Genomic DNA, 24,391 nt, shown 5'->3' on the forward strand with positions numbered 1-24,391 from the left:
GTAATGCATTTTTGGACCGTCGATTTTTAAAAGTTCAGAGATATACTCGATCTACATTATTTTTGAAGCTTTAAATTTTATAATTAAAGATGAAAATAAATTTTCGGATCATCACAAAGATGTCGAATATTGAAACAACATCTTTCAACACCATTTAAAGGCGCGTCTTACTTTAACGATTTAGAGCCTCGGCCCTATACAAAACACACCCATAAAAAAAGAAATTGGGTTAAACAATTCCATCGATGTTATAAGTGGGAATCGCAAAAACATTCTCTGAGAACATAAACCAGATGAAGAACCAACAAATGTGAGATTTCTGTCTAAATTAAAGCCGAGTTCGGTGTAATTAAACAACTCCCTATAATTACCACATTTTTCCTTTTTATTCCCCGAATCTCGAGTCCCCTTCACTGACAAGACAATAAAAATAACACTAATTCTTGTCACTGTAATAAGACCAAGAGCTCCATTTTCCTCCCCTTCCTGCGAACCCGGCCTCCTTCCTTGCTCACCATGACCGAGCCCCCCTCAAAGCCCAACCCCATAGGCAATATTGTAAGGCTCAGAGATATCATCAAGAAATGGCAGGCAATCACAATGACCCACCGTGTCTCAGGCGATAGGGGGATTTCTCCGGCGACCAACAGACGACTCAAAAACATCTATTTGTATTGTGATTCCGATGAGGAGAGTTGCCCGAGTCCCGATCCACCACCAGATGTCCCGAAAGGGTATCTCGCGGTGTATGTGGGGCCGGAACTCCGAAGATTCGTAATTCCCACGGATTATCTGACACAACCAGTTTTCAAGGTGTTGCTAGAGAAGGCAGAGGAGGAATTCGGGTTCTATCACAAGGGCGCCCTGACGATCCCTTGTGAGATCGAAACCTTCAAGTATTTGCTCAGGTTCATGGCGCAAAATCACAAGGATGAAGAGGCCGGTACGTGATTCCTATTGCATTTTCATTTTCATTTTCATTTTGCCCTCGAAAATGCTGGTGCATTTATTGTTATACTAATGGTCTATCTCCAGTTTCATTTCATTTCATTTCTTCACGCACGTGTATCTGCGATTTTTGATCGATGTTTGTGATTTTCGGGGTGTGCAGATTCAAGAGTCTTTGTCATGAAATATCTCTGTGATACATCAATGTTTGTGATTTTGGGGGTGTGTGGATTCATGAGTCATCGTCATGAAATATCACCAAGATCTAAATGTTTTGTTTTCTCGTCTTTCAGCATTTCAGCATTCATTTTTATTTTAACCACCTTAAACATGATATTCATAACCCTTATTTTATGGCGCAACCTTAGATCAGTTTTCCTACTATGCCATTTCGAAGTTGGTGGGGATAATTTCAGTTTTTGTTGCATAGAAACAGTGTTGCATATTGAGAAGAAGATGTTTGGTTGTCACCCAAGTTTGTGAAATTCTTAATTAATATTTGACTTGATTTATATCTGTGTTGCACTTCTCAAAAATTTGCACAACATTATCAAGTTTCCAGAAAAGAAGCATCCTTTTCGTTCCCACCCCCTTCCCTGCCACCCAAAAACAAGAACACGCTTGATCTCTTCCCAAAGTTAAAGTACGGTTTCCAACATTTTGACCCGGGATCTTGAACTCTTTTGGGGTTCTGAATAGCTTACATCGTGAACTATTTGAGAGAGAGATTATATATATATATATATATAGAAAATTCTTAAAAACATCAACAGGTAAAATTGAATAGTATTTTACCCCCCAATACGGATATACTATGTCAGTGGCGGTTTTGTCTTAAAAACCGCTATGGATCTACGGGAGCCATGGCGGTTGCCTGTGATTTTTTGCGTGAAAAAATACCGCAATGGACCTACTATGTCCGTTGCGGTTAATCCACGACATCCGAAAAAATCAATGTCGAGCTTATGGGCGAAAACGCTGTTCATTTTCACCCATATGCGTTGCATAGTGGCTTCTTCCCTCTCTCTTTTTTTCTCTCTCTCTATCTATCTATCTATCTATCTATCTATCTATCTATCTATCTATCTATATATATATATATATATATATATATATATATATATATATATATATATATATATATATATATATATATATATATATATATATATATATTCCGTTTTCTTTTCTTTCTTGTGTATCACATAGTTTTGGTTAGGTAGAACTTTTTTTGATACATTTGTTTTCTTTTGGTTTTTTATTCATTCGCATAAAATTGTATCAATTCTTTTGTTTATGAATCTGTTTCTTTGTTCTTTTTGGTAGAGGAAATCACCCCAAGCTCGAAGCCCTAAATTGCGAGCTGAGGCCAGGTTGTATAGCAAAAGAAGATGGGGAGGAAGGAAAAATTGGTGTACAATCCTTCTTTTCTACACTTTTTCTTTTTCTTTTTCATTTGATGTACCCTTTACGAATTCTCATCGTGAATATGGAGCTCTGGTTGGATGAGGAAGGCTTAAAAAAAAAGAAAAGAAAAGAAAAAAGAAGGAAAGTTGGTACAGAATGCAGCCAAAAAGAATACAAAACTCATTAGGGGGCTGCATTTTTTTTTAAATGAGACAATAATATCATAATTTGACAATATACAGTGTAACATGGCTCTTTGGCAAAAAGAGATTCTCATGTCATGTGCTCTCTTCATTTTCTATTCTTCACCTTCCTGGACAAAAGCTTTTGCAAATGTTTATACTAACAAGAAATGATTAAAACAACTAAGCAAAAGAAATAGTGGGGAATCATATAGATCGTGCTATGAAGTTGGATGTGGATTTTATGTTGTAGTCATTGTCAAAAACGTTCTTTGCTATGTGAAGGTTAGCATTGAATTCACCCAAAAAAAAAGAAAAAGTTGGCATAATGGAGTTTGGATGGAGTTCAAAATTTCTGGGAATTTTGTAGGATCTCCTGTGGAACTACGATTCTAGAAAAAATGAAGTTTAAATTTTAGGCAAATTTACAGATGAATTCTATGATATTTTTAATATTTAAAAATAATATCATATATTTCATATTTTACAATCAAGTCCCATATATTTGAATTTTATCTTTTTTCTTGTACATCAAATTCAGCACAAATTTAGTATCTTCATATTTCTTACCATTACACAACTATAAAAATATTTTAAAAATAATTTAAAATAAATAAAATTATCAAGCTACCCTATTATTTATAAAAGTAATTTGGTGATTTTATTTTATAAGTATTTTTGTAGTGTATGATGGTGAAGGTATAGACATATTAAATTCGGGCTTAATCTGATGCATTAAAAAAAAAAAAAATTTAAAATATTCTTTATATTCTAAAAAATGAGGATTTGATTGTAAAATATAAAATAGAAAAATATATAAATATAACAGCATTATATGTCGATTTCCCAAAATTTCTTGCATTCACGCCCCCCTTTGACTGCCGCTCGGGATGTAGGCGTAGATACGTTAGTCTTAGTGGGTCGTCCACTAGTTATCTCCTTCTGCGACATGCTGTTGTCGTCGCCATATTCCATATGTTCATAATAAGGTTTGACATAATTTATACAAAAATAAAATCTAAAAAATGGCTGTCCATTTTTACTAGCACTGACTTTCATATCCATCATTAAGTTCTTGCAAATTGCTCCACATTTACATTATTGTGATTTTACAGCTATTTTTCTTGCGTGATAACTTTTCTTTTTAAATTCAAATTGCTTAATTTGCCTTTAGATTGGATACATTGTCACCTCGTTGATTTGCTTGTCGGCTCACCAATTATGGCTAAGCCAACTCCAAAGGATGACAAAATAATGAAAACTTTTAGAAATCTCATTATATTAGTTTGTGGAAAATCCATTATGACGCTATTTATTTGGATGAGAATTTGGAAACTTTTATATACTAGGGGTTTTCTTTATGTTTTTTAGATTTATTAAACCTTTAAAAGTGGAGTGCATAATAATAATGAGTTTCATAGGACCAATCAAATGTGAAAAGTATAAATACAAAAGGGAAATTGCACTTTCAGAAGTCAATATGAATGGCAAGGCTTTGTTGAATGATCTATCAGTTGGGAGCTTGGTTACCCTCTCCTAGCCCCTGACCATGGCCAATATCATCTTGAGTATATCCATAGTTCTTGAGGAAGGAGTTTTGTCAGATGTGGAACTTGGGTACCTCGTCCTAAGCCAAGGTCCCCAAGCGACTCAGCTCCTTGTTCATGTTAGCTACTCCTATGTCGCCATCATCGTATGTATCCGATGCATCATAATAATCATCACCACCACCTCCTACATCTTATTCTAAATTTTCCATTGAATCTCCTTAAACATCTACAGTCGCCCCGGCAAATTATGGTCATCCTTTGTTTGTGGAGTCCCACTTTTTTCTACCTCCATGCTCATGGGGCTCATCTTTTATTCAATTGCTGCTTACTTATTAAGAAGTGGCTCCTCCACTTCCATCAAACGTTCCTCAACTGGATTCTCCATGAATGAATGATCCAAGTAGATTGGGTCATCGTCCATTACTTTCCTACTCAGTTGTCAAATTTCAGAGTAGCATTACAGTGGACATAGAAAAGGGCCTACTAATTGACATCATGTTCCTCCTTGGGTGTGCAACCATTGTAATGTACTCTGTAATTTACACCGAACAACAAAGGGTTTGATTAGCACCTTGATCGCTATAGTGCGGTGCTCCAATGTCATATTTTTTCCACCACTTTCTTGAAGAAAATGAGGAATCCGTTATAGAAAAGATTCCAAATAATGTAAGACAAAAAGAATGAGAAATACAACATGGGCAAAGCGCTAAAGTGCTCATTAGATCTAGCTGATTGTAAAATTCCCTAGTGAAGTTTGTTAAAAGTTTCTCTTGCTTATCCATATAAGTAGAGAACTTGGGGAAAATATTGGGGCTTTTAGAATTCAGACTTCACAGATGCTCTACGTTAAGGATATTTGTTATTTCCCCATCACTGTGCTTGAAAATTAGCATGAGATTTAATGGTATAAATCATTCTTTTAAGTGCTTCATTGAAGCAACCAATGCAGAATTCATATCAGCATCTAGAAGATTAAAAAAAACACTAAAGTATATGAGGTTGCCACTATATATTCACATGTATCACAAATTTTCATTTCAACTTCTCTTGTCGTCTTGATCCTTGAGACAGAACATTAACCCATTCATCTGAGACAACCATCTTCTTGACCCCTAATTGCAACCTCAAAATGGATTCCAAAGGACAATAATGAGGTTGTAAAGCATGTGATATTAGCTTACCTAGCCCCTCTTTAATATGTTTCCTCATTAAATCTAGGACATTGGAGCCATTGTAAGTTCGTCATTGTCTTCTACCACTCCATATTGTCTTTCACATTCTGGAGCACACAATTGTCTTCTGATATATATGATCAGAGCGGTGTCATGTCAATGTTTTCTTCAGTTCATTAGCTTCTTCCTTGCACTGGTGTAGCGGCATTATAAGGTATAACTTGAATTACATACTCCTCGCTTACTACCCCATGACAGTGTCCAATAAACTAGTCAATAGTGTGCCAACTTTCACTGCTCCAGTGGTATTTACACGGCTATTGAACACTATCCCATATATGCAATACATGAATATATTAGGGAAGGTCCTCCCATTCAAGTCCTTCCAACCTTCAAGCATGACTGCGACCATGCTCTATTCCACATTTGCCTCTAATCCTCAACGAACTGACCCACCTTAGCCACCTCCTCCAAGCAAGGCCCGCAAAGTGCATACACATTGTTTGGGGCTTGACTTCTAGCCCTGCACTAGAAACAGTAGATGTCATATAAATGTAGTTCTCAGTATTGATTACATCGTAAAACCACTTCGTTGTGGCCTTTGTGATTGTTTACTTCAGAGTTTTTCAAAAGCTTGTCTTCACTTAGGGAAAGCAGCTAAGAGTCGACCTATCAAAGAATTGAGTGGGCTGAGAAGTTCTACCTTCTGATCTTTGCCCATCTTTGCTCTCCACCCACCCGGCCTATGCTTTTCTCACCCCACCGTTAACCATCAATACTTAAATATAATACGAACACATCTTTGGAAATCCTCAGCCATGTGCCTTGAAGAAGCCCTTGACCTTGTGGATCCCTTGAGCTAGCAGCATTGATCTTTTTGGACCTTGCCTCTGCATATCTCCCATAATCTCTGGTAACTATCCATATCCTTCAAACTTCCTCTCATTGCAAGCTCGAGTAAGGCTTCAAACTCCTAATCCTAATCCTCTCATCCTCCCTCACTAACTCTGTAGAACGGGCTACCAATCTCATTTACCAACTTCTGTTTTGCAAACTTTTTGTTCTTATTAGCTTTAGTAAAAGAAAAAACTCTACTCATTCATAGCGTAAGACATATTTGGACCATGATAGAACCTCAGCTCTCACCTCCCTACCTATTGTTTAAAACAGTTGATATTGCCACTCACTTCCTTCCCATAAGTAAGTAGAAGTGTTAGAAACCACTACTTGGTGCCAGTATTCGGCACGAGTAGTGCAGAGTATTGTAGTAGCAAAAGCAAGGTTAAAAATAATAAAAATACAGAAAATCCACAAAATAAGAAATGTATGTTTAAAGTTAGATAAACAAAACACATCAAAATGAAGTTAAAAAAATAGTATAAAGAGTAGATTTTAAAAAATCTAACTTGTGACTGAGGACATTCTCAAAATAACCAAAAAAATGGGAAAATATATTTCAAATGAAAGAAAACTTTAAAGACATATCAAACGAATAAATTCCTTTTTTTTTTTAATTTTGTTTTGATATCCCTGAGTGAGACACCCAACTTAAGGAAACTCGGGCTAGTTATGCCAATGTGACTAGCCTGAGTACTCAGCCCTAGTGCTTAGACTCGTATTGAGCAGTCAATCATTGGTATGTAGATCTAGCCTTCTTCTTTTTTGGTTATGGTATCCCCTGACCCCATACTACTGTCATATATGGTCCTCCTTAGAATGTGACATACTTAAAATGACCTGAAGTTTAGCCTGAAACTATGCGCTTAGAAGTAAAACAAAATGACCATAGAACATCTCAATGACAAAAGATTAGTCATTCCTGAATTTATGATAAAACAACTAATTGCTATTAAAATATTAGGAAAAAGTATTATTATAACTATAAAATTGGGGAAATGTCTGGAAAAGAATGTTATCCCAATACAAAAGTAACGAATGTCTATGAAATAATCTGAATTTACCAAATAGTTCCAAAAAAAAAGTTACAAAATGTTTGTGAAAAATCAATAATAAATAGGGTAACTAAGGCTACAAAAAGTTAGCACACAGATAAAAGTAGAAAATGTTTAACATAGTAAATTGTTTAAAAAAATGGAAAATGAGTCCTAAACTATATGAGAAACTGTGGAAAGCCAATATTAAATATGGGCAAACTAATGAAAAAAAGAAAAAAAAAAAAGCACTATACTATGAAATAAAATCTATGTTAAACAAAATAATTATCATTTTTCTATAATTTACAAAGTAAAATGCACATGTTTTGAAAATAAATTTCGCAACCAATGGGAAAATATAACATATCATTAGCAGATAACAGCGAGATATAGGAAAAATAATGCTTAAATTCACCCAAATCTTTTTGAGAATACAAAATTATTTGTTTGATGAAAAATTAAAATGAGCAAGAAAATATGATAAAATCAAAGGAAAAATGAACAAATTATGTTGTAGATCGGGCCTAAGATCGTCAAAATTTGAAGCCCTAAGCAATTTATTAATACCTGAAAATTAGAGAGAACATAGAAAAAGACTAAATCAATAGATCCTGTAGAAATTTGAAGAAAGAGCAGATATTCGGGACTAAAATGACCCAAATTGAGGCAATGATAGATAAAAATTGCAAAAGAGGCACTTTTTTGGACAATAAATTGCGGGATTTAGTGCTATCTAAATCACTCACATTAGAAGATTCCATATTATGTGGGATTGAGATTGATATTGATAAGTTTCCTAAGAAAATAAAAATCCAAAAGATTAGGACTCTTGGATATATCTCTTGGTTTTGAGATATATATAACATCTATAGGAAGTTTCTAATTTAATGTGGATTTCTAATCTTATATTCATAAATATAGAGCTAAGCCTCTAAACGATCAAAATGTAGAGAATTGGTGTGCCCCATTTTAGGTCAACATATGGGAGTGGTAGTAATTTCCTCTAGAGAGAGAGGGGGGTAAGCATCCTGTGCATAAGATGCAAGGCTTCCTCTTCGAGAGAAGAGAACTTGTATAGAGACCTCCTGTGCATAAGACGCAAGGATTCCTCTTAAAGAGAAGAGAGCTTCTATGGAGAGAAATATTGCGATGTTGCTTATTGTAGACTTCTGAAGATTGAGAGATTTGTTTCTTGTAGAGAAGAGGTTAAAAGTAAGACCTATGTGATCTTTTGTCGATAAATACAATTTTTTTTGTTTTTTTAATAATAACCGCCCCTTATGGGTTTGGCAATACGATCACTCACAGATGGTCTTATTACAAACAATAGATATTTCAAAAATAAGTAGCACATCAATAAATAAACCTCAACTACTTGATGCAATTCATACAACCTAATATTGTGTTTGAGAATATAAAATAAAAGAACAAGCAAATAAAAGAAAAGATGTCGGAGATTACCTCAGTCGGATTTTTTACACCCCACACCGAGTCACCACATTCAATGGCACTGGATCTACGGTCTAGCTTCAATTTCGAATCGAGAAAGCTGATTTCGGCCAAACTAGGTAACCGCACTTAAAATCTCTACCAAACCCTATCCCCCAAAAATAACTCTAGGCTTCTCTCTGATTTCTTACCCTAGTTTCTTCTTAGGTCTAGAGAGGAGAGAGAGTATTACCTAGGGTTTTTGAGAGAGAAAGTTAGAGAGAGAAATATAGAAGAGAGAGAGTTAGAGTGAGAAATATAGAGGAGATAGAGTGGGGCGTGCCCCTCTAGGAGAGAGAGATGAGAGAGATTAGAGGGCAGAGAGAGGTTGTGTAGAGATGGGGGAGAGCACCCCTATTTATAGTGAATATATAGGTTTAGGGTTTCCTAGGGTTTTCCCATAGTTTGTTTCTTTCATGAGATAGAATCTAGACCGTTGATCAATGTGACTTGTGGGGTGAGAGATCTGAGTCATCCGTTCTATAGATGGACATCAACATTATAGAAGGTGCTTGGACCATTATCCCCCTTTCCTTAAACCATTTTCCCATCAATATATTTAAATAAAATAAATATCATGCATTTCATAAAATTCCATGATCCATCTCACATATTCCATAAGGATTTTTCAAATATTATCAAGTAAATAAATACTACCAAATATAAATAAGATAAGGTCAATATTTACTATCTATTCAAATTGACCATATTCTTTTACAACAAACTTGCCAAAATACAAAATAAGTCATGGTCAATATGTCCTTTCCAATATATGACTACATGACATAAGATGCTATTTCCAAAATTAAACAACTTAAAAAGAAATCCAACAAAGAGTATCCAAAGGGCGGGGCGTGCCACCCCTATGTGGCACTTGTGGGCCCCCACCCACATGCCACACGGTGGGCCCATGTGCATTATGGCCTCCCATGGAATTTTTATAAAAATATATTATTTTAAATTTGAATAAAATAATTTAAAATATATATTTGAATTTTTATAACTTTGTAAGAACAATAACTATATTTTTATAAGTCCAAAAATCATAAATAAAATATTGAGAGATTCATAAAAATTTAAATAATAAAAATAAAATCATTTCAATAATAAAATGAACACAATTAAATTAATATGACGGGAAAAGGATCCATATGATTTTAAGAATTTAATCTGTAATTATGGGGTACTCCACCTTGAGCTGTGGACTACAGACCCTACTAGCTTTATCGAACGGACCCAGTGTTTTTCATGACCCACAGTCCAAGCAGGAGCTCATTAGCAGGTCACCAAAGTCAGGCCAATGAATCAAGGGGTCGCAATCCCAGTCTGTGGATTACAGGTCCTCCCCTAGAGACGAGTCAAGGTCACCATGACCTGATGCGACTATAGCTCTATGACGCATAGGGGTATCTCTCGCACATGCATATGCTTCACTCAAAGGTGGATATCTGGTTTTTTCGAACGATCTATCGTTATGCATGCCGTGTGATGGAACATGGATGAGGTTTTGGCTCCCGTCTCAGTAGGCCTACCATCACACACAAGGGTCATACAGTCCTTCAGCTCACTCATCTAGGCATAAGCTCCGACCTCATCAAGGGCTAATCCAAAACTCTCCTCGGTTAATTCTTTATGCTCAGGTACCTTGGTTTTCCAACTGACTGGCCTAGATCGATAAGCACAGCCTGGTATAAGCAAACATCATTAGCTTAGTATGGTCCTCGAGGGACTACACTCCCACTGAGTTTATATTTTACTATAATAAAAGTATTTCAATACACAATCATAAGGCCTTTAAAGGCCACATAAACCCAAAAGAGGTTCATATAAAGAAGATTGAGAGGCTTGTTTCTTGTAGATAAGTGGTTCCCATAAAAATTTTGGATTATTTCCCCTTTTAGTGAGAGAAATACTTGTTTGCTTCCTAAACTGTGGTCTAGTTATGGTCTCTTGCTGGGCAATGGTCTAGTTATGAGAAAAACAAATATCTAGTTATGGTCTCTTCCTGGATAGTGGTGTAGTTATGAGACAGAGATGAGAGATCGTCAGTGGTGTCATTTGGGAGAGCAGGTTTAAAAGGGTTTGCTCGACTAGGGTTTATTTGTCGAGGTTACTCTATATTTCTTATGGTCTCTTCCTGGGAGGTGGTCTACTTATGGGAAAGACACCGGCCTAGTTATGGTCTCTTCTTGAACAGTGGTCTAGTTATGGTATAGAGATTAGAGATCGGTAGTGGTGCCATTTGGAAGAGTAGGTTTAAAAAGGTTTGCTCGATTAGGGTTTTTTTGTGGGGTTTTAGATAAGTAACTGTGTTCCAAAATCTTTGATATATCATTAATTGGTATAGTGGGTTTCAGCTTGTCATTCCTGTGGATGTAGCCCTCTTGAGGTGATAAATCTTTGTATTCTTGTGGTATGTGTTTTATGTTTCATTTCTAGTATTTTATTTGCCAAAAATCAACCCATCGATTTTAGAGTATTATGATAAATGGCATATAAATGCATTTTTTTTTGGGTAGGTTGATTTTTCTATGATAATTAGAAAAGAACGATTGGTTGAGTCTTATGATAAAATCGCTAGTGAACCAGGCTACTGAATTGAACAAGTGCAGCTTCTGCATGTAAGCCTTTGGAAGTGGAGATTCCTCAGTTCTGATTTGAATAAGACGATGGTGATTAAAATCTCTAAACCAATACCATTACATAATGGCATAAATGACATTTTTTTTTTTTTTTACGAGGATCATAAAATTTTATTGCATCACTTAAAAATTAGATCTATATCATAACAATAGCTCATTTGCAATAAGCAAAGAATTAGAAGTAATCCCCTTTTTAGCCAAAGCATCAACAATATCATTCCTATATACAAGTTGGAAAGACACCTCTAGAGTTCCACAAATATCCATAATCTAAGCCCATATGGATCTAAGAATTCCAAGATGTCGACTTACCTTATTACATCAATTAATCACATTAAAGAAATCTCCTTCAACAATACAATACCTACCAAGATTTTTTCTTTTGAGTATTTTTAAACCTTGAAGAACCGTAGTAATTTCAGCCTTTTAAGACGACAAAACTCCACGAGGTCCATAAAAAGAGAAAATCACCTGGCCAACAGATTCTTTAGGAATGCCTCTTAAGCTAGCCGGCCCAGGGTTTCCTAAAGAGCAATCATTAAAATTTAAGTTTAAGGCAACGCTGTGGCGGTGAACACCATCTTCCTTTAGGTTTAATTTGAACCAGGGATGGCTTAATCAAAACAAAATTTTCAGGTTCACTACAATATCCACCTTGGAGGTCCCTCGTCTTTCTATTGTAATTGAGAACTAGGCCCATAAATTATGGGCTATTTTGTTTTTAATGATGTTCATATCCAAGATAGAACCCTCAAAGCTCTAATGATGGTCTAAATGATTTGGCCAATTGAAGGTAAGCCGTGCACGTTCTTTTCCTAAAATACCGAGAAGCAACATTTGAATCCTCGGCAATTTTAAAGGCCCAATACGGCAAAATTACAATGCCAAAGAAAGGTGATCTCTGTTCTCTTCATCCTCCTTACGACAAAAGCATACACTCACCAAGATTCTGCCCCCTTTTTATCAAGATATCATTTATCAAATTCTTCTTCTTTTGCATTTCTATTCATATAAAAGCATGTACCTTATGTGGTATCTATAAGTTCCATACCTATAATGTAAATGGGGCTGAATTGGTCTCCATCTATCAGATAGGGTAACCTATATGCGAGCTTAACTAAAAAGCACTCATCATCCTCTGGTTCACATACTAATTCATCCTCCAACTGACAAGAGACATAAACCAACTGGTTATCATTGTACAAGGAAGTTAACTGTTGGATAACCTCATTAGATACTCTGTTATGAATGCATTCAATATGTGAAGCATTGGCTGAACCTTGACTGAGCATAAGCGCTCCCACCTTAGCTACTGGACTGGACACCTTGGCAAATTGTTGTGGTTAAATAAACCTCAAAGCTCTGTCTCCCATCCATTTATAGTACCAAAAAAAAAAAGTTATTACCCCTGCCTGCTAACCATCATACATTCGTTGCGACAATTTTCTTACATGCCCAAATGCTTTTTCAAATGAAAGAGGTACTAGAGGTTCTGATTCTTCTAGTATATCTCTGAGAGATACGTTCGCTCCCATATTTTTCCATTAGTACACGCCTCCACAGTAATTCCTCTCCTTGCATTCCACTCCACGACCACTTCGCCAATAGTGCCTTGTTAACCATTTTAAATCTTCTACCAAAACCCCCTTTCCATTTTTGGGGCACAAACTTTTTTTCAACTGACAAGATATTTCTTACCTTCTTTAAAGGAGCCCCAAAGAAAACCTCTGATCAACTTTTCAATCTCCTTCACCGCAAAGTTTGGTATGTCAGTAAAGACATAAGATATACTAGAATGTTGGTCATGCAAGACTTAATCAAAGTTATTCTCCCTCCAAGCGAGGGATATTTTGCCTTCCATAGGTCCAACTTGATATGAAATATCTTCAAACTTTGGTCCCAGACTTATCTTGAAAGTCTAGAATCAGATATAAGTAGTCCAAGGTAAATCATCAGAAAAGATTCCACTCGACACCCAACAATAGCAACATATCCTGTGAACTCTACACTACATTCCCACCCCAATAATCGCTGTTTTCAGAAAATTAACTTTCAACCCCAATATAAATTTATAAAGAAGCAAAATTTTCTTCATATATCTCACCGGTCTCTCCTCAACACCACAAAAAATGATTGTCTGAACTGCATATTGCAAATGTGAGATAATCGTATTCGTGAGTTTTGAGTGCAAAACTCACTAATACGATTTAGCATTTGAACTTTATTCAATAGCACACTGAATCCTTCAACAACTAAAGACAATTAGAAAAGAGATAGGGGATCTCCTTGTTAGACTGCTTAGATGGATTTATGGTTGAATGAGCTAAAACTGCTAACCAAAATTAGTTTTTCAAAAATATCTTCTTCTTTTTTTTTCTAAAATTTTCACCTATTTTCTTGTGTTTTCAAAAGTCTTTAATTCTTTTTTAAAATTGTATGCTTGCCCGAGCTCCTATTTCTATTTCAAAAGTGTCTTTCTGCTTTCAAAATTTCTAAAATATTTTCTAAAATCAAGGAGTTGAGCACCCCGTAACGATGTTGTCGTGTTGCCCCGTCATATATTCTTTTCAGAATCGATCGAAAAAATATTCTAGGAAATCTTTCCGAGTAGGAAAAACCTATTTAAATCCTAGAAAGCCATGAAGGAAAACCAAAGAAATATGCCAAGTTCATAAATTTGAAATGCAAGTTCATAACCCTTAAAGTTAAGTAGCATGGTTAGAAAATCCCTTTTGAAGTCTAGACTAGCACAAATTCCTGAAACAACTCATACCAAGAAACCCTAGGAAGAAATGGAAAAACTTTCTATGCTTCCCCTACAACATAAAACTTATATACTTCCCCTTATCCAACCGTCCGTTCTGAATGGAGGGTTAAGATTGCCCCAATCTCAATGTCACGTCTCTACACTATTTCATTTGTAATGTTTTGTTTATAAAATATTTTGACTCCAAATTTTGGACATTCAATCCTCTATTAAACTCGTACTAGCGAAAAATAGATAAAAAAAATATTTCCAATAAAATAAAATGACCAAAATACCCTTGAAAGATTCAAGAGGTATTTTGATCATTATATTTTATCGAAAAATTATTTTTAATATTTTTTATAGATGTGCCCCAATGAGAAGATGGCATGTACCAAATCTCATATTCATACAATTTGTATAAGAAAAACTAAAAATAAAATACTTTGAGACATCGGATCTAAGATCAAACGGTGAGTGCCTCTCTTTATCAAAATTGGACGGCTGGATAATAGGAGAAGCATAGATCTTCTACGCTGTAGGGGAAGTATAGAAACCTTTCCCAACAGATATTCCCCCTAGGTGGGTGAGCAGGAAAGCGCAATGTCCTGGGAAGAAAAGTTGGTGTGCCCTCTTAACCACGTGACATCAGGAAGAAATCAAAATTGTCGGTAATGTTTACCTCTTTGCCACTCGTCTATCCTTGAAGGATAGGGAGTGCCAAAGAGGGATAATTGTAGACCGTCATTTTTTTAATTTGTTAAACTTTCTTTATTTTCTTGAACTTAGAAACACTTAGAAAGCTCTCAAGACCACACTATCCAAGAACGCTTTAGACCACAAAACATCATGGTTCTTGGTCCCCATTTTATGATTCCTTATCCCTTTAAACCCTTATTTAAATTTGAAAATAATCAAAATACATGATAGAGATTGCATTTAAATTAAGAAATGTGATAACAATCATCCAAAAATACGTGAGAGATAATGAGAAGATAAAATCCCACAATTTGGCTGCTTTTGACCCAAGATATAGTTGAAAACAAACGACACATATGGTGTCATCTAGGCCATTTGGTGCCAAGCACTTGTGTTTGGTCGACATTGAGCTTGGCCAACACGATACGTGTCGTTTGAACCCTAATGATCTAGATGACATATCTCATGTCGTTTGGGCCATTTGGTGTTAAGCTTTTGTGTTTGATTGATATTGACCCTGGACGACATGATTAGTGTCATCTTGCCTCAGATGACCCTGATGACACGATTTGTTTGCCAAAATTTTAAATTTTGAGTTGAACCAATCAGATAAGTATTTTGAACCTCTTTCCAACTACTCAGAGGTCTATAAAAGGATCTAAGTCCGACTTCTTATGGGTTGGTCCCTAAAATCACTTAGGCTCCCACTTAGCACAGTTACTAATGAGTGAAGTGAGTTAAGTTAATAATTTAGGTTAGAGAAGAACCATGAATCCCATTAGTAAGACACAAATTTCAGCCTCTAGATACTAGATATGGTAAAACACTAACTTGGAAACCTAGTAGTCATATTTCAATCAAAGCTAAGTCTTGATCATTTATGAAGAGAAAGAAGAGGACAAACAACGGAAAGTGGAGCCACAGTTCTGATATTGGTAAAGCTTCAACCTTTGGGCATCCCGGGCCAACTGGCTTGGGTAGGTAAGTTTCTCTTTTACTTACTTTCAATTATTTTAGTTAGATCTTAGTTTCAATTGTATTCTCTTAAGTATTTTGGTGTGGAGATTATGCCAGTCCTGCCGATGATCTAAGGAAAGATCTTTTCACTCGGATAGATAAACTCCTAGGTCATAATTCGTCTGATTCCCCACAACTCCATTAGTTCAAATTAACAAGTTTGTGGTCAGATTGAGGGTATTTTCATTGGAAAATCTCTAAACTTTGCACTATAAACAGCTCTCTTCCTGTAAACTTCAATTTCCAGAGATGTTTTCAATAGTGTATAGTCAATTTCTGAGAATCAATGGAGTTGTTTCTGTTAAAGGATCCATCAAATGCTGCAATATTAGGCAGTAGAATGTCAAATGGTGTTATATCTCCATATACAACGTTGCAACAAGAATGTCAACAACTTTACGACAGTCTGGACAGGGAAGATGAGTTGATATGAGAGTTATAGTCACATGGAATATTCTCAGTCATATCCATTTCCTTATGGTTGCTCCACAATAGAAAATAGATTATCTCAGCTAAATGTAGTAAAGATTTACAAGTGGACAACTCCCCACAAGATTCAAGCTTTCTTGCGAATTGTAGCCCTTAATATAACTCTAATTGTTGATCGCTTGATAAAAAGTGGAAAAGTAATAGTAAATCTATGCCTGTTTTGTAAGGATGATGATGAATTTTGTGACCATTTGTTAGAATTCTATGACATTTGGATGTGGGCTTTTCACAAGTAGACATGGCACGAAATATTGTTGATTATCGTAATGTTCCTAATCTTTCGAAGGTTGAAAAATTGATTTTGAAGGCCTATAAGGCTGCTATTTTGTGTGAAATTTGGAAGGAAAGGAATGGAAGAACATTTGAGGATGAGGTATCAGAGCTAGAAAGAAACAATGGCATCATTTTAGAGTCTGGTGTTGAATTGGGTGATAGTGATTAAAGAATGTAATGCTTAACTTCATTAACAATTTTACTGAGTTGTTGAAAATGCGAGGATGTAAGAAGAGAACTATAGGAGCTTGAGTACCCCCTTCGAATGGATTATTAGAATTAAACTTATTATGGGGGTTCTTTCGATAACTATGGGCTTGTGGGTTTTGGGGGACTAATTAGAGATTATGATGTGGGTGCAATAAATAAGGTGGATTTGAAGTTGATAGTATCTGAACAACTAGGGGATGTGTGATGCAAATTAGGAGATTAATTCAAGTTTTTTACTTTATCTTTTGTATTTTGATTTACATGGGTTTACTTGTATTTATTAATAGGGTTACATTTTCCTTTTGGAAACTTATACAACGAGACCATTTATCTTTGGTACAAAGTGACCACAATCATATTTTACTATTGGATGTGATGTTGGGAGACTTCTATTGACCAAATTCAAAGTTTAAAAGAAATTTTTTCGAACTTTGTGATACACCTAAAGTATCAGATTTCATATCCGATGGTTGTAAGTAATTGTGACCTCCTTATACCTAAGATAAATAGTCTCATTGTATGTAATCCTTTTGTTTTTAAGGGAAAAACAATTGAAGGTGATTTTTTAAAGTCACAATTGAAGGTGATTTTTTAATGTCTATTAAATGGGGTGATTTTTTAATGTCTATTAAATGGAGTAAGAAAAAACAAAGAGGGCCTTGCAAATTGACATATTTATGGTCAGATTGGAGGCTGATAGGTTAGCCAATGAGGGATCTACTAGGGCTGTCTATTGTCATGTTTCCTGGTCCTATGCAACTTTCTTTGCTTTCATACTCCTGGATAATAAGTATATTTTACTCGGATTATATTAGAAGTTCAATGATTTGATTCAAAAGGGCAAGAAAAACAAGACCACCGTAAACTTGAAGCCTTTTGGATGTTGTAATTGACTTCGTTGGGCGTTTAACTTGAAAGGGAAAAAACTAATAACTAATTCTATGTAGAGCGCTCTAATGGCCACCACATAAGCCATTTTTAGTCCATCTTTTTGTTGGACTTAGGGTTGGCAATGGGCCGGGCTACAAACTAGAGCATGAAGGCTAGTCTAGGCCTAGTGCCGGTCAGAACCCAGCCTCATTTTTTTCTTGTTTTATCGTGGCCGGCCCATTGTGGAAAAGGGCCAGGCCAAGGCAAAAGCCAGCGCAACCCGTTGCTACTATTGTTTGGACTTTATTTATGTGGGTTTGTCTAGAAAGAAACCATGTATATTTTGTATATGAAGCTCACAATTATTTTTGTCCTTTAAATTTCAAAATGGGTGGTCAAAAGTTGTAACAATGTCATTTAATAGGTACAAAGTTCAAAAAAAATATTTCTTGGACTTCGTAACTCACTCCAAGCCATCCAATTTGATATAGAATAATAGTGACCTCCATGTACGATAAATGGCATTTTTGTAAAAAATCCCTATTTATAAACTGTAAATGACATTTCATTTGCTTGATCATAAAAAAGTGATGCCCCTATGACTAGGGCAGATCTTGTATAAATTTTGTCAGCTTGCCATGGATGAAAGCCCTTATTGCTTACTTGGTGCATTATTCTTTTGGTCAGCAGGGGCGTTGGGTCACCTACTGTTGTGTTTGGAGTGGACCTTGGACTTCCCACTTCACGTGTGAACCAAGTGTGTGAGGACAGACTAAAATAGTCATGTTTCAAAACCCTACCTAGCGAGAATGAAAGTTGGATTATGGATTCAAAGGTCAAAGTTTATTCCTTGAGCACGTGTACTATGCTCACTCGGGAGCACACTGCACACATATTCTTTTTGTGAGAGGATCTACTTGGGATTATTTTTCTAATTTAAAATTTTGAGAACCACCTAAGAATCACTACATGATTATTTGCAAGGGAATTTTTTTTTTAATTTGGAGTCTTCTAACACTTGGATCTTACCCTTTGAATTTCCAGACATTATTCATTTCAAGTGCAGAGAGAAATTTGGAAACATGTTTGTTGATGTTAGTCTTGAAATAGTTACATCCCTAAAAAGTTGGGGTTCTAAAATTACTATTAGATTTTTGTTTTACCCGAGGGAATAAATGGATAATATACTCATGTGAGAGCATGTTATCTTTGGCTTATTTCTTTGATGGAGACCCATCTTTACTCTCATAAACCAAGAAATTACAAACAAAAAATATCGATTGACTCTCCAGACTTTGACTCTACTCCAATTCCACGAGATGGTATCATGGCAGTCTCATTGTGTTATCAGCTATTAATCAAATACGGCTTCCTAAGGCTACTAGGCAAAGCTATCTATTTTATCATTCAATGGGCCTCGATAGGCAAAATATGATAAAAATTCAAATCATCATGTTAATTAATTGGCATTTCACGCGCATGGATTAAGTGCTTTAAAAAGTTTGGACCAACTTATTTATTGGCAAGTATTGCATGACATGTTTCATGCTTTTCTAAAATGCTTTAAACGAGGGGCTAAATATCATATTCTTCATCCATTTTGTCGTATATTATTTTTCTAGTCACAATTATTTATAACCACCCATATGAAATCTGATAGCTTGGGTGTTTCACAAAGTTCGAGAATATTTCTATTGAACTTCGACCTTAATCAATAGAATAGGGGTGGCAATGGACCCGGAGCTGACCTAGGACTCGAAAGGTAAACCCAACCTAGGTTCGGATATGGGTCCAAAAATTGGAATCGACAAGTTCGGTTTGGGTCCTAATTCTTGAAAAATAGTTAAATATATTTAAAGGGTGTGGTTTATATAAGGTTGAAACTTTAAACAATCTAATTAAGGTGCACCTTCAAATTTTATCATAACATGAAATTTTGGTATAAAAAATTCTTAGGATTATCTTAAAATCTATTTTAATATCTCATTATAAAATTCTAAACACCAAAAATAGTTAAAATCAAGTAAATCTATAAACATATGAAAATCTTGAAAATGGACGGTCTAGATAATATGTTGCAAGATACATTATTTTTTAGACTCAAAATCTTTTTTTTTTTCATATTCATACATCTTAATATTGAGATGATCAATTAGAGAGGTTTTCAACATTAAAATAACATTTTCTGATAGAGTTTTGAGATGCATTTGTCATTCTACATTTTAAGGTTGCAACTTTATATAAATTCTTTCCTTATTTCAATAGATATATATTTTAATTTTTGGGTGGGGTCTGATAGGGTCCTGTTGGGCCAGGTGCGGGTGCGGGTCGTATGACTTCAAGTTCAGTTGGGTTCAGGTCTAGGTCTGGGTTTGGGTCCCATAACACTTTTTTAGGTCGGAGTCTAGGTCGAGTTGGACACGGATTTGATATGACCCGACTCAACCCGACCCATTGCCACCCCTACAATAGATTAATAGTCAAAATTAATTGTGACCACCTTGTAACAAAGGTAGATGGTCTCATTGTATACTTTTTTTTATGCTTTTCTTGGTGTTTTATGAGAAGAGTGATTTACGTACGAATTTTAAAATTTTACGTAAAATGTGAAATGCTCCATTTATATACGAAAATTACAAAGAAGGTCGGCTGACCCTTTTTTTTTAAATTTTTTCTAAAAATACCCCTTGGTCAACCTAAATTTTATTTTATTTTGAATCTTTTTTTTTTTTTTCGTTAGTAGGGCAGTGCTTTAAACTTTGGGGCACTTCCCTACTAAAAAATACTAAAAAAATAATCAAAACTTTAGTTGACCAAGGGGTATTTTTGAAAAACATAAAAAAAGTAGGTTGACCGACCTTCTTTATAATTTTAATATATAAATTGAGCATTTCGTATTTTATATAAAATTTTAAGGCCCGTATGTAAATCACTTTTCTGAGAATGTTCACCCCGGAGGTTTGTTATATTTCTCCCCATTTAACTGCCTCTTATGATGCCATCATTTAGGGTTGATATGTTCAACATTAAAATATATAATACCTGAACTTAATTGTGAAATCTAATGTGGGTATGTCGTGAATCATCTAAATACATGGCATACACACCAACTATATTATTTATCTTTGCTATCATATATTATTTTATCAGGCAATGATTTCATGCAACAGTTGTATGATAGTTTAATGTAACGGCATTTTTAGAAAATCATGTTTGTGGTACTTGTATGATCCAAAATTTTGTACACACACTCTCTTCATCTCAATAATCAATCAAAAACAAAAAAAAAAAAGTTTCAATTTGAACCTTAAATATGGTCAAAATGGGTCCCCTCCAAAAACAAATCTAGACCATTTATTTGGTGAATTTCAAGATCTTAACCTTTATAAACTCAAAATAATTTTTGTTTTATTTTTTAACATTATTTTTCAAATAATAATAAAGCCATCTAAAAAAATTGGAAAAGAAAAAATCCTTCTAAGGCCTAGATCTAATCATCTTATCAAAATGGACGGCCTATATTAGTTGGGCTAAAAAAATACTTTCTAGGTTCCATTTTGAAAATTTTCTATTTTGTAATTGTTCATTAGAATGAAAAGTGTATATATTTCAAAATTCAGATCAAACAAATGACAATAACATAGTTTTTGAAGATTATTGCATTATATTACTATGTAACCATTACATGAAATCACTTCCATATTTTATCTCCATCTCTATGCACGACTTTCACCTTACATAAGGAGCACAAAGCCGTTCTCGAGAAGGTGGGCAAGCCACTTGCAATGCAGCTTAGCGGAATGGATGCCGGAGACACTTTGGATATGCCCAACAAATGCCATATTTGGAATTAGATGCATTGTGCATCTACCTGCACTTAAGAAAAAAAAAACAAAAAAATGAAAAAAAAATCAGTTTTTGTTTTTTAAATAAGTCAATGGGAGAGAAAGCTCCTACTTTTTTTTTTATTATTAATATTTCAAAATAAAAAGGTTGTAACTCATTTTTTAACAAGCCTAGAACAGGGAATCGTTTTCCAGTATCGAGACGCAAAGGAAGCTTAACCTGTTTTTCTTATGACAAATTTCTTGGTTCAAACTCTTGACCTCCTCTCCTTATTCAAACTCCCAAGCTGGTGCCTCTCTAAAACCCAAGAAAATAAGAAAAAAATTGGAGCACCATATTTGAACCCTATTTTTTATTCTGCTGTTGACCAAATTAGCTTAAAGTTCTCTGAAAACGCACACGATTTAGAATAGACCATGTCTTGGACTTTTATTTTCATCTCTGTTTTTTCATGTTCATTTTCTTAGAGTGTGTAGCGAGCAACATAGGCAATTAAAACCAAAGATTACGTACACTTTTTCAAAGCGACAACTATGCTTTATGTCACGTTTGGTTGGTGTGAAAACATTTTCTAGAAAATAGTTTCATGTTAAAAATTTTGCTCATGTGGTCAGGTACACGAAAATTTTTATGCTAACTAGCTGTCAATTTCTGTAAAAAAATGCATTCAGACCAATTGCTTTTAAAATACTCTCACACCTAATATATGAAGGAATTTTTTCACAAATACTTTCTAGAAATTATTTTCACACTAACCAAAAGTGCCATTAGTCCTTTCTCTGGTGCTTTAGAATTTGAAATTTTTGAGTGGATTAGCGAGGGGTATGATTCTATCAAATTTTTTTAAAACAAAAAAAAATAATAGTTAAACATAGAATAAAAATATTCTTAACTTTGTTTAGCTAGTGCAGTTGGTTAAGATTAGAAGGACAAGGAGGCTAAAATTAGTCAAACACTAAAACCTATTTTCAACCAAATCAGATTTTTGTTTTAGTTTTAGTCCGAAAAGACTAATACAACAGGTGACAGTCCAACCTAGTGGTCTGATGCGGTCCAGTCCTTACGACTATGGTTCGTACTAAGCATTTGAAAATTTTGCCAAGAGACAATATGGTATGTAGCTATGAATGAATGGCCCTACCCTTTAGCAATATACACCAACATTCCTAAAATGGATCGACCTACCTTTTTTTGATTTTTAGAGTACCCAAAACTTTAGAAGTCCTTTTCTAAAGTGTATGTGGTCTCTCTCTCTCGCCTTTGCATGCATTGACCTTTGGAAAATCACATCAACCGAAGGGCAATGTTTCCCAATGTGGCCTCATCTGACATCTCTACTCACGTGCTTGGGACCAGTAGTTTTCGGCGTGTTCAAAACTTTTATTCATTCCCAAATGTGGAGAAATGGTCCAAATTTTTTTTTTATCAAAAATAAACTTTGATTCATTCATTTAATAAAAGGATCGATTACAAAGTGACTATTTATCTTTACTACAAGGAAGTTACATATTATTTTCGCTCATTACGATGAGTCACGATGTTCGAGAAAGTTTTTTTTGAAACTTAATATCTATTTAAAAACAATCTTACAATCATAGAGTTTGAAATTTAAGAGACAAGAATGGTTCCGACCACCTTGTATAAAAGATAATGATCTCCTTATAGACTATCCCTTAAAAAACGCCTCTTACGATAGGAGGTTCCTCCTCTTTTAAAGAGTTCTTAACCTCTTAAAAAAACACACTTTCTAAAAGATAAGATGGGCCTCTCAAAACTGAAAACATACTCTTTCCCTTCCTAAAAGATAACCTTTCTTTCTTTCTCCTCTAAAATATAAGTCTCCATTTCTTCCTCTTTCCTTTTCACGTTAATCTAAAGGATAATGGGTCGTTTGGATCCTAGTGTATCCAAACTCATGTTTAGTATAACTAGGATATTTTGTATAAAAACATGTTTTACAACATTTTTAGATACATAATTGTATTTTCGGTTGAGCATGAAAGAGGACCAAAACATGGATACACAAAATTATGAAAAGAGAATTGGATTATCCAAAACATGACTTTGTAACGTGCGCGAGGGAATACAATATAATACATTCTATGATAATACTATTTTTCACACACCAGAATTGCCCACCTTATTAAATACAATTAATTCTACAAAAACATCCCACCAATTAGGGAAAAAAATAACTCAAATTTTAAGATTTAGAAAGAGAAAATATCTTAAAATTCTGGAAAGAGAAATTTTAGGTAGAAAAACTACTGAAACTTTGTAGAGAGAGAAACTATATCAAATTTTAAGTTTTAGACATAGACTATCTTAAAATTTTAGAGAGAAACTACTTGAATTTTTGAGTGAAAAACTATTTCAAATTTTTTAGAGAGAGAATATCTCAAATTTTAAGTTTGGGAGAGAGAGAGTATCTTAAAATTTTAGAGAGAGAAACTATATCAATTTTTAGAGAGAGAAATTACCTAAAATATTTTAGAAAGAAACTATCTAAAATATTTAGAGAGAGAAACTATATCAAACTTTAAGTTTTAGAGAGAGAAATTATATCAAAATTTAGATAGAGAAACAACTTGAATTTTTTTAGCTGGAGAACTATCTCAAAAATTTTAGAGATAGAAACTATATCGAATTTTAACTTTTAGAGATAGGAAGTATATAAAAAATTTAGATAGTGAAACTATAGCAAATTTTAGAGAGAGAAATTAACTAAACTTGTTTACAGAGAGAAACTATCTCAAAATTTCAAGTTTCATTTGTTATATCTTTGTGTGCATGTTTGCAATTGCGTTGGCCAAACATGGGAAAAGGCATGCTTAAGTAATCGTTTCCTGTAATTTGATTGCATATGTAAATATTTTCATGTAAATATTTTCTTGTCAAACTTTCACGCATGCCAAATG

General features: G+C 34.6%; 1 protein-coding gene across 1 annotated transcript; it reads left to right on the forward strand.

Moving 5' to 3' along the window:
• Positions 1–244: 244 nt before the first annotated feature.
• LOC18433697 (protein SMALL AUXIN UP-REGULATED RNA 12) lies at positions 245–2,636 on the forward strand. Its single transcript, XM_088854246.1, has 2 exons — positions 245–943; positions 2,275–2,636. Exons 1-2 carry the CDS (start codon positions 517–519, stop codon positions 2,301–2,303), a joined length of 456 nt encoding a protein of 151 aa, XP_088710372.1. The 5' UTR covers positions 245–516; the 3' UTR covers positions 2,304–2,636.
• The last annotated feature ends 21,755 nt before the right edge of the window (positions 2,637–24,391 follow it).

Source organism: Amborella trichopoda, chromosome 12, assembly GCF_054954075.1.
Source record: "Amborella trichopoda isolate Santa Cruz 75 chromosome 12, AtrichopodaSantaCruz75HAP2 v2.0, whole genome shotgun sequence".
In the NCBI taxonomy this organism is placed as follows: Eukaryota; Viridiplantae; Streptophyta; class Magnoliopsida; order Amborellales; family Amborellaceae; genus Amborella; species Amborella trichopoda.